Here is a 12,231-nt window from a genome sequence, read left to right as displayed (position 1 = left end):
ACCCACCAAGTGCAATGCAAAGCGTCAAATGCAGTGGTGTAAAGCAAGCCGCCACTAGACTCTAGAGCAGTGGAGACGTGTTCTCTGGAGTAAAGAATCGTGGTTCTCTGTCTGGCAATCCGATGGACGTGTCTGAGTTTGGAGGTTGCCAGGAGAACGGTACTTGCCTGACTGCCATGTGTAAAGTTTGGTGTAGAGGGGATTATGGTGTGGGGTTGTTTTTCAGGGGTTGGGCTTGGCCCCTTGGTTCCAGTGAAGGGAACTCTTAAGGCGTCAGCATACCAAGACATTTTGGACAATTTCATGCTCTCAACTTTGTGGGAACAGTGTGGGGATGGCCCCTTCCTGTTCCCACATGACTGCACATCAGTGCACAAAGTAAGGACCATAAAGATATGGATGAGCGAGTTTGGGGTGGAGGAACTTGACTGACCTGCACAGAGTCTTGACCTCAACCCTATAGAACACCTTTGGGATGAATTAGAGTGGAGACTGCAAGCAAGGCCTTCACGTCCAACATCAGTGCCTGACCTCATAAATGCGCTTCTGGAAGAATGGTCAAACATTCCCATAGACGCGCTCCTAAACCTTGTGGACAGACTTCCCTGAATAGTTGAAGCTGTTATAGCTGCAAAAGGTGGGCCAACTCAATATTGAACCCTACAGACTGGGATACCATTAAAGTTCATGTGCGTGTATAGGCAGGCGTCCCAATACTTTTGGCAATATAGTGTATCTCGGAATTGTAGTAATTGTTATCCATATTGTAATGAATAAGGAAATCAGAAGAATAGAAGTGTACGATTTGACTGTTAGCAAAATCTCCTTTTTGGGATGGCCCTTATGGAGGCCTCAGATTAACTACAGAGATGTGATCCAGTGAATAGTCAAACCCTTAATTTCAAGCTCAATTTATCTTTTTTTTCATAGCTACATTACATCAAACTTGGACCAGTGTATGTCTACATATTCCATACCTTTGCAAAATCTGTGGAAGCGGAGAATCACTGTAATAGTCATCACCACTACAGTGATCCTTGCTGTCTTTTGGGTCTTACGCCAAGCAGCTGCCCTGCTCCATAGTAACTACAGGTTGCTTGCTTGGCCAGGCGGCATTCAGAGAATACCTTGTATTTTTCTCATTGAATGCAAAGCTTTCTCTGATTGAACAAGGCCGAGAGGTGGTCCAGTCAGAACACTTCTTGTTCTTTAAGAAAATAAGTGTTCTCTGAATGGTGACTGTGCCAAGTTGGGGAGCCCCTGTAGTTGCCTTTACTGCATGAGAGCTGGAAGACAGCAAAGATCACTGTAGTAGTGGTAGCTACTACAATGATTCTCTGCTTCCACAGGGATCAGTCTGGAATAGGTTTAAGACCAATGTAAACATGCAGAAGAATTCAGATTTAAATTGGCTAAATACATTCTATGTGCAACAGAGTTCAATGTTTTTTGTTTTCTATATTCAAAACAGCTACAGCTCGAGTAGCAAAGTCCTTCCCCTGCTGTCATGCTGTAGAGTATGACCCTGGTCCCTGTGTTAAAGCAGAGGTCAGACATGGAACCTGCTGAGTCAGATTTATAGGTCATGCTTCCTTTTTTTGGAGGACTCTAGGTGTGCCTCAGCAGTAGGTGTTTCAGACCTCTGCTGAAAAACCACTGCTTCCCTACATAGAGGAAGTGTCCTACTATGCAGCATTCTGGCAGGGAATATCCTTTTCTATTCAATTTGTGTTTGCTTTCTACAGAAAACCTACTTTAAGACTTGTAACATATTTTGTTTATAAAGCACCTGAAATTTAGTTAAATTAAAATGAAAGCTCATCAGGCTTTAAATGTCTCGGAAGTAATACGTTACATATTAGTGGGAGAAAGCTGCTTCCACTGAGCCGTTTAACAAAGGTTTTTTTCTTGATGACCTACACAATATGCACTGTTAAAGAAAGAGATCCCTGATCACAAATGCTTACATTTCAGATGTGTTCCAGCAGCCTCTACATTTTCCACACGACAGATTATTGCCAAAACAACAAAATTACTGTAAACGGCAAAGGACTGAGAAAACAGGAGTTATTGAACAGCTTTTAAGCATGAAGAGACATAGTCAGGGGAATTCAAATGGCTCAAACGCCAATTTTTTGGCAGTTGTTATCTTAAAGTAGTAGTGTGGTCTAAACCTATCTAAGTTTAAACTTCCTGCCACCCCCATAGATTTTCTGTGAGGGGGTGTTGTCTGCTCTCCTTCCTCTCCCCTGAATCCAGCACCAGGAGCAAATCTCGTGATCAGACCGCTCTATTGACCGGACTGCTACTTTAACAATGTGTCTAATTCAGGCAAGCATTTGCGCCAGTGTCAGTAACATTACTGACGTGTGCACCAAATTCAGGTAGTTCTTACTACCTGAATCTATTGCTGTTGCAGCATCAAATGCTGGAGAACTGGCGGTAATGAAGACCAACTCTTAACTGGTGTGCAGAGTTACACCAGTACTCAGAGTGCGCCATGCATGTGCTAGGAAGCTGTCATGTCTGTTGCAGTTTCCTGCACAGCTCTGTATTCCCAGCCCCACTTAGCTGTCAGCCACAAGATTCTGTGGCCAAAAGCTAATAGAAAAAGGGACAGAGATACAGGTAATGTCAATGACCATGTTTGGTAACTGACATGTCAACAGGTGGGCAGGCCTGGCACTTGTTCCCCATCAGGTTTGGCCAAATTATGATTGACAGTGCATAGCATTGGGCAGATTTGAAAGCTCCTATTAGACTGAATAGTGGCTATGGATCGTCCCACTGCTGTGCGCTGTCAGTCAAAACTGGAGTATATCTATCTAGTGGAGAACTAGTCTCTTGGTTCCTCATCAGACTCTGCCCACCCCTAGTAGAAAACTCCCCAGCCAAATGCCTGTCAGTTTGATGTGCATGGTGGCCACGGAGGGAGGGTGGAACTGCAATGGGGAAGGAATGTGCAATATGGACACTCCTTTCTTAGTTTAAACACTTACAAATTCATATATCTGTCTGTGACAGGTACATGAATTAGAAGCAAGCACTGACACTTTCTGTGCCACACCTTGGTGAAATTCTAAAAGGTGTCCAAGACACACTTTTTTTAAATTCCCCTGAATATATGCAAATTGCCATAACAGGTCAGCACACCAGACTGATCATGAAGTCCGTTTTATTTATGCATTTGGGTTCAAAAATACACAACACTGACACATTTCAACCGCAAAGCTCTTAGCCTATAAATAAGAATTGCAATGTTATAAATGGGCCTAACCCCCTTTTTTTTTTTTTTCTTTTTGTTTTTTTTGATGGGAGGTAGGCAGGTGTACACAGACACAAGTCTGTTTACACCCAGCAGTCCATATGAATGGACAGTACAGTGAGGTCCGCCTGAAAAGCTGAGAGGTGGACCTAATCGGACCTTTCGTGTGAGAGGGACCTAAATTATTCGTATTTTAGTTTATAACTTTTGTAGCTTTTGCTTTCCATTTGCTAAGTTGCCTTATATAAAGTGTATGGTTGAGATATAAATCAAGCTTATTTTATTCTCTGACATTCTCTGTATAACAAAACCTATTTTGTTGTGCTTTCAATTTAACCTCATCCACATTTCAGATACTGCTACATAGCACAATGTAATCTGAAATGTTTTGGTGTTTGTTTATTATTTTATATATGTGTCCTAACAGACTATTTTTGTTTTTCCAGTAATGCGGCCCCTTAGCATGTCTCACAGTTTTGACTTGTCAGGTAAAATGTGCACCTGGCGTATTGTTGTGGATGTTGTGGTGCATTCTCCATGTGCTCATTTGTGGGAATAGTTTTTTCTTTCTGTCATGGTCAGAAATAAGTTAGAAACAAATCACTTCAGATAACTTGCTCTGGATTTTTACTTTGACATGAAAGATGACCTTGCAGTATGCTCATATTATTAGTTGATGGTGTGCCTTTGTGGGTCTTTTAGTTCCTTGCTTTCATTTGCCAGGTACATGCTGCCAAAATGTAATATCCAAGGTAGAGCTGGGAAAGAACTTGTTTGTGTCCTTATAGTGTGTACCAAGCTTACATCTCACAATGTATCGAACAGAGAATCCATAACCTATGTTAAGGTTAACTGCTGATGTTAGATATTACATTACTAGCAAACTGAAATTTCCAACAAAAGCGATCTTCCTTAATGGTTCAGCATTCTAAGGCCTCTTTCACAAAGGGCGGACTCTAATTTGATCAGCAGGGGATCTGTCCGCTGATCCCCTTCTGATTAGAGCAGAGAGAGCAGATGACAGGTCCATGTCCCCTCAGTTTATCCAGAGTTTACATGGACAGAGCCCGCTCTGCTCAATGGGTGACTGGCCAGGAGTAAATGTATATTTCTGTCCATTTAGCTCCCATTCACACCAATGTGATTTGTCATGCGATTTGACAGTTCAAAATGACGCAGCCTAGTTGTGCCTATGGAACTGCTCAAATCAATGTAACTTGGACTTCGTGGTGCGGCACCAATTTTGAAAAAAGGTTGCTGCACTATTTTTGGCGTTTTCATGTACTGCTTGCTTAGACATCTGTGAATGAAGTCACACAGATGTCAGGCGCACTGATCAGCGGCTTTGAAATCACTTGAAGTAATGCAATTTCAAAGCCGCATTTTAGTGTGAACCAGGGCTTACACCCAACAGCCCTCCAATCCGATCTGCCTAGACAGAGGGTAACAGATTCCCTTCCGTTTTTTTTATTTCAATGGACCAGATCAGGTTGGAGTTAGGCGGGTGTAAACGGATACAAGTCCATTTACACCTGCCAGTCTATAGGGATAAATGGTCCATCCGATCAGGTCTGCTTGAAAAACTTACAGGCAGTCCTGATCAGTTACGCCATGTGAAAGGGGCCTAATAGTTAATTAGCAGCAAAGAAACAACAGAGCCAAGTGTGACAAAATATAATGCAATTATATTTATTAGTGATTTTTATTACATGAAGAATTTGAGGGTTTCTTTTTTAATAAAAATAATATATAATAAAACACAGCAAGTAAAGGCACAATGAAGTAGTGCAAAAAAGTAGGACAGATGTAAGGTAACCTAAAAATGATCTAAGTTTCACAGAAAGGTGTATGAACAGGGTAGACTACATGCAACATCGGGGTATCAACAGCTCCACGCACAATGCCAGGAGTGGATGGTTTAATCATTTTATAATTACTTTTACAAAGTAAAATGGACATTGTTGCCTGTTAGGATGTTTTTTTTCCTTGCAAGAAAAACTGATAGTGAAAAGCACTATTTCACCCAAAGCATATGGGGACTAATAGGTAAAATCACATGAAAAATAATACTTGCCTCTGTCATTCCGTTATTAGGATTTACTAAGGCCTCTCTAAACACTTCTAGATTGTAAAATTGCTTGAAAGTGTTCAAACCAGTGGATCTCCATAACTATAGGACAAAAAATATAATAATCTTGTTTTTATTCAACAAGCATGCACAGGCATATATTACATATTTTTATACTTTTTTCAGTGCTCACCCCTCATATCTAGCATAGTTTTTTCTGCATGCAGCCCAACTGAAAATCTTAGAAAATTGAGAGATGGATCAATAAATGTCTGTGCGGCCCAGGTTTACAGTAAAGAACATGTGATACATAAGTGTTGTATGGTCATATCTTCAACTTTAGTTTAACAAAAGCACCACTGTTCCTTTGTTGGATACTTCCAGATGGTTAGCATTTTTTTTGGAACAGGGTGGGTCGACATATGTTGGAACACCAAATCTCTATATTTCATTTTGTACCCTGCAAACTTACAAGAATGTGAGGGTTTCTTTGTCTCCATCTCTTATGTAGAACTTCCCTTGTCCTCTTTGAACTTTCTTTTTAAATCTGCATGATTTATTTGATGTATGAAATAAAATATGCATTTTTAATGAGAAAGCTGTTATTAGAAACGTACCAATATAACCCAGCAGTTTGTTTTAGCAATTGGAAATGGTGCTACTGGATTGCTGGAAATATACAGTAAACAAATGTCCTATGCTTCCCCCCAGTGTAATGCAACTATTGCAGGACAGAAGTTAACCAATGCTGTCAGCAAACATTTTAGAGTGGTTATATGATGCGTTTGTTCTTAGAAAATGAACAGGCCTCATTATTAATTAATGCCTGCCTATAGAGTGACTATCTCTACACCAGAGATTCCAAACGTATAACAGCTTGGGATTCTTTTTAAAATCACAAATGTAAATTGTTACATTATGTTTGTCAGACACAATGTTGAAAATGCCCATCTGACATTAACCTAAAGCTAGTTTCATGTCTAGCTTTTTCCTGCATGCTGTGTTTGCGTGGCCACAGCAGCCTATTCATTTGAATGAGCTGCTGTACCTGCAGGAAAAAGGTCCCCTGCACCTTTTCAATACTGCAGTTGCACTGAAACTTCACTGTGCTTTTGTACCATGTGCTTTCTTGCACTTGTAAATGCAGTTCATTGGCAGATGGGAGGAGATGCCATTAAAAATTCATTGCTGCTAAAGAGCGACTCACTTTGAGGCAGAAGTGTGAACCTAGCCTAATGCAGAATTGATGGCAAATAAAAATGCACAGTGTTCAGATTTTCCGATGTGAAAATATTTTAAAAATGATGACATAATTATCAGCTCCCTTTGATCCAACTTTCAGCTCCCTATTTTACTGCCAGAATCAATGTGGTGCACCAAACCCAGACCCAGCCAGCAGGAGACATCTGTTGGATGGATAACCATATGACAATATGACCAACAAACCCAATGCTCCAGCTGTACTCTTCCCCAAAGTATCTTTATCTTATGTCCTCCATGTAAAGCAAAGATGGACTGTATGATACGGTCATGGACTTAAATCCATCCCCATTGGAATGATTTCTATAAGACTCAAGTAATGGGTGCTGAAATAATTAGCAATTCAGTCCATCTGTCATCAGCCTTTAACCCATCCTTATCTTTATAGGAATAATTGAGATGTATTACGTGGCCAGATATGCTTGAATTACACATGAAGCCCATATCCAAATTTAATTTGTCAATCACACCTGAGGATTGAACACAAATAGTGATGTAGTCATTTCGTATTTTAGACTACTACTATGAGTAAAAAAGAGAAAATGCTAATGGGAGGCCTGTGGCTTTATAGCTACTCTGAAGAGTAGTATACAATTTCTGTATAGTAATCAAATCACTAAATAAGGGAAATGGTTTATATTAACCCCGGAGCTTGATATGGTTAAACATTATTGAATATCTATGAAATTTAGGTATTTCCTGATTTCCTTCATTTGAACTATAAATGTATAATCCCCCACTTCAGTTTCCAGTCATCCATGTCCAATCTGGGTGTGCTTGGTTCTGACCCTGGGAGTCGGTCTTCATTTCATGTTAACTCCGTACAAGGACTGGGCGGCCTCACACTGATGACATCACTTCTTTTCGCCAAGCATGCATGGTGCCCACCTGGGAACCTCCCCTCTTTGATGTGTTTCACCTTTACAAGCTTAGTCGTAGAGAATCTGTACAGAGACTTGAGACATGCATCTCTGGCTAAATAAAATTTAGTAAAAAGAAGTGATATCATTGATGTGTGGGCGCTATTTGCTTATAAATGTATAATACTGGTGGTGTTCCCACTGAATGATACTGAGCATCTGCTAGGAGGGTGCTTTTAATAACATCAAAGGGAACTGAGAGTGACATATGGCTTCTGTACTATTGGTTGGGTGACATGGTAAAGGTTTGACATAATTGCTCTAGTCATGTCTTCATATAGTATTTCCATTTTGAATTATAGTACATCTACTTTATTAGTGAATTTTAACTTGGATCTCTAATCATTCCTGACCATGAGAGAAATATTTATTTTTTTTACCGTTAATCATCCATGTTGTTTTAATTTCACTTCAGTCTTGTGCAAAAATCTGTCCTTGATGTGGTGTCTGGGGAGAAAAAATATAGCTGCTAATAAATATAATTTTAGACAATTGTTTTCTTTCAAAGCGAAAATGACAGGGTTGGACAAATCTCAGGAGCCAGGTAGCCAAAGCACCTATAGAAAAATAAAAAAAATGTACGACTGGCTCCATTTTTTTTTTTTTAACCTTTTCATTTGTCACTAATAAACATACATGTTTCTGGGCTCCATAAATTTGCTGTTGGTGGTTAGGTTGGACTGTCTTTTGCCAGACCTTTACAAGATTTTTTATGTAATAGCTTAAAGTGTCTGTCAAGACATGTCACTTGTCATGCTTTCTATATTGTACAGTAATTGCTTTCATGTACTTGTATACTAATCAAAGCACAACATCTGACCCCTAGACCAGGTATGCCAGTTCCACATCTGTTATATGTACTCCAACCTTTTTTTCTTTTTCTTTTTTTTAAGTTCAGCTACATATATTCTCAGCTAAAATGATTATGCATGTTTATGTGAAAGTCACTTTGCAGAACGATTGTATACTGTGGTTCAGTCTTATGACCACTATCTTATGTTTGATAAACGTTGGTATCACGTTAACATCATACACACTGTATACAGAGGTAAAATCGACACCAAATCAATAGGTTATTATTCAGACTCGTGCTGAAAGTACTATAGTGATAGACCCAGACTATTCACCTAGAAGGGATCAGAACCAAGTTCACTCAACCTGAAATTGATTAGCAGAGAGAATTTCAACTATACTGATATGAACCGTAAATAAACCTCTTTGCTGAGAGAATCATAACTAGGTTGCAAGTGGGTAGTCTTTTTATGCCTTCAAAAAAAGGGGGTTTGTGAAAAGAGATTCACAGAAAAGCGGCTACATTATGAACAGACCGTGACACTCAGAAAATTTTCCAAAAATTATGCTTTATTACACAGATATAAATATGACATATGGGCGTTCGCCCTGGTTTACCATCACCTCAGTATGAGACAATAACACACAGACCTAAAACCATATAAAATGACATCAAGACCGGTCTAAATGTATGTGCAACAGAAAAAGTGACTGCAAGAGTCTAATATCTCTGTAGTACAAACACATAGGTAAACACTTCCCTAAAGAGGTGTATCCAAAAATTATACCATAGGTATACCATAATATTAAATAATGAATTTACACCAATATCATAATGGTGAATCCCGAACAGGGAATCCAAAAATTATACTATGGATATACGTATATCACATGTATGAAATGCGGTAAGCACAATAAGCGCAAAGAGGGGAACAGTAAGCCTCAGGCCTGTTTGGAAAAAGACATAAATGTCACATATATGATGCAATACATTCCTGTGCCGGCACACGTGGTTGGGGCCCGTTCATCTGTTATGTGAACAGCTGTATCATAAAACTCTTGAATGGAAATAAGCCCCATTTATTCCCATGATGGGAGAAAAGGTGCAGACTGCAGCACTCTGCTTGAAATGGTGTCTTCACCACTGTATGTGGACTACACACCACCCTTTGTAGGAAAAACAAAACATATCCCAAGGAATCTTCTGCCTGTTGAGCTATATGCGGTATGTCCTGTATCCTATACAAAGCACCATAATGTCCCCATCCTGTAGTGAAACAAATAATGTGGGAAGTCACTGACAGAGCTTGCACTCAATAAGATATGTAGGTCATATTGATCACAGAGGACCGTATATCTAATGTCCTGTAACAATCCACTCACCACCTGTGCCGTGGATAAAGGGAATGAAAGGAAAGTCCTTCATGGATATTGCCAAACACGGCCACAGAGGCCCAGGAACCACCGCTGACATCCGCCGATATACCGCGGGTTCCAGCCCCCTCTCAGCGCCTGTACTGCTCACGCTTGCCTCATGGCATGTGAAGATGGCTTCCTCCTTATGGGTCAGCGTGCGTTCCACCTAGTGCGCATGACCGGAAGTGACGTATCTGACGTATGACGTCAACGCGTTTCGCCGATGGGCGTATCTCACTCAGCTTCGTCAGGACCAATGGGACAGCTGCATTTCAATATCCTATTTATAGTGGGTAAAGACCCACCCATTTATGCAAAAGAGGTGACCTGCAGTTGTTCCTAATGGAAGAAAACAAGGGGGGGGGCTAAATACTTAGCACAGCTACTGGTCTTAATTAAAATTAAAAAGGCAGGCGGCTGGAGTCCACAGGGAGGGGAGAGGCTTGATATTTTAACCAAAACATATATTAATCAAAGGTCATAAATTACATATACCAGTCTGTTGGGGCTTTTATCATACTTTAACCAGGAGATGGCGATATAAATCAAAGAATCATGAATTCCATCCACTGAATCGGGTTCTTGGGGAGACAATATCAATTATCAAAAGATACCAACAAATACCACAAGATGGCAATATAATCTGAAAATTCACATGAGGGTCATTATAACAAAAATACCCCAGTTTTTTACATCCATCCTATGGTATGGTTATTGTTCAGAAACAAAAGGTATTAAGGGACATATAACCAGACAGTGAGTCCTTTTGCATTATTTAGAGCTATATAAAAAACTCATATCGTAATGTCATCCATATTTACGTTAATATTCCCAATATATACAGGTTTATCGCAATTCCAGCCATTAAGAAAAACTGAGAAATGCCATCAACTAACCGCCACATGGCAGTAAATCAGAGAATCAACAGTTCCATCTACTAAGTCGGGTTTTTTAGGGGAGACAATATCAATTATCAGAAAATACCAACACATACCACAAGATGGCAATATAATCTGAAAATTCACATGAGGGTCATAATAACAGAAATACCCCAGTTTTTTAACATCCATCCTATGGTATGGTCATTATTCAGAGACAGAAGGTATTAAGGGACATTTAACCAGATAATAAGTCCTTTTGCATTGTTTAGAGCTATATAAAAAACTCATATCATAAGATCATCCATATTTTCATTAATATTCCCAACACCGATACATAGTCCCATAAACCTATTTTTCCAAAAACACTTGGAGATCACACTCCACATTTAACCCCTTAGGGTACAGTGTATCAAGTTTATATATCCAATGTTTCTCCTTTTTAAGCAGTTCTCTATCAAAATCACCTCTCCTCTGTGGGAAGTGCAGTGCATAGAAACCTTTTACTTTAGTGCCGTCCAGTTTACCTCCATGATATTTAGCGTAATGTTGGGCAAGGTTACTATCAGGATCATTTGATCTAATATCTCTAAAGTGTTCACCAATTCTTACTTTAAGTTGTCTTTTAGTCTTACCTACATACATCTTTTTACAGGGACAGGTTAAGATATATAATACCCTTACTGTGGAACAGTTTATAAGACTCTGAATCTTATAGTGAGTGTTATTTCCTGAATCATAAAAGGAATCCGTGCGGTCCACATATTTGCAGATTTGACATTTTCCACATTTAAACATCCCCTTGGTACGTGATTTTAACCATGTTGTTCGTTTTAATGGTTGATAATCTGAATGAATAAGGAGGTCACCAAGATTTGGTGCTCTTCTTGCTACCATCTGGGGACGTTCACCTACAATCTTGCTCAACCTGGGGCATTGGGTAAGAATCTTCCAGTGTTTTTCCAATATTAATTTAACATCTTGCCATTGAGCTCCAAATTGGGTAATCATTCTCACAGGCTGATCACTCAATCTTGCCTTCACTTCCTTTTTGGTAGATAATAAATCCTCACGATCAGTTTGATATGCCCGTCTCCGAGCATTTCTAATTTGGGAGTGGGAATACCCCCTTTCCCTAAATCTTCTATAGAGATCCTGAGCTTCCATTTTAAAATCATTGATGTTTGAGCAGTTTCTCCGACATCTCAAAAACTGTCCTACTGGAATCCCTGAGATCAGTGAACGTGGATGGTAGCTTCTTGCCTCTAATAGGGTATTGGCCGCAGTAGGTTTCCTATATGTCTTAGTGAGGAGTTTTCCATTTTCAAGTCTAATCTCCAGATCCAGAAAAGAAATACATCTTTCGTCACATATATATGTAAGTCCAATATTGAAGGAGTTCTGATTTAACTCTCCCAAAAATGATTTCAATTCCTCAGATGTTCCTTGCCACACAAGGAACACATCATCTATATATCTTAACCAGATCTGGACATTAGCAAGAATAGCAGATCTGGACATTAGCAAGCATAGGATGGATGTAAAAAACTGGGGTATTTTTGTTATAATGACCCTCATGTGAATTTTCAGATTATATTGCCATTTTGTGGTATTTGTTGGTATCTTTTGATA

The 12,231-nt window shown here is 39.5% G+C and overlaps 1 protein-coding gene across 6 annotated transcripts in view; it reads left to right on the top strand.

Moving 5' to 3' along the window:
* The window catches only part of SPIRE1 (spire type actin nucleation factor 1), a 272,091-nt gene that overhangs the window by 200,928 nt on the left and 58,932 nt on the right, over positions 1-12,231 (top strand). For 4 of the 6 annotated variants that reach the window (XM_089671043.1, XM_089671038.1, XM_089671037.1 and 1 more), the window contains exon 9: positions 3,712-3,753. The exons of the other annotated variants lie outside the window; for them this stretch is intronic. In XM_089671043.1, coding sequence (XP_089527169.1) covers positions 3,712-3,753 — 42 coding nt within the window. The remainder of the gene's footprint in view (positions 1-3,711; positions 3,754-12,231) is intronic. 6 annotated transcript variants of the gene reach the window in all.

This window comes from Staurois parvus, unplaced genomic scaffold (genome assembly GCF_062004578.1).
Source record: "Staurois parvus isolate SC_StPar_1 unplaced genomic scaffold, SC_StPar_1.0 ptg000097l, whole genome shotgun sequence".
NCBI lineage: Eukaryota > Metazoa > Chordata > Amphibia > Anura > Ranidae > Staurois > Staurois parvus.
The sequence above is the reverse complement of the archived record's forward strand: the minus strand, read 5'-3'. Positions and strand labels throughout refer to the sequence as shown.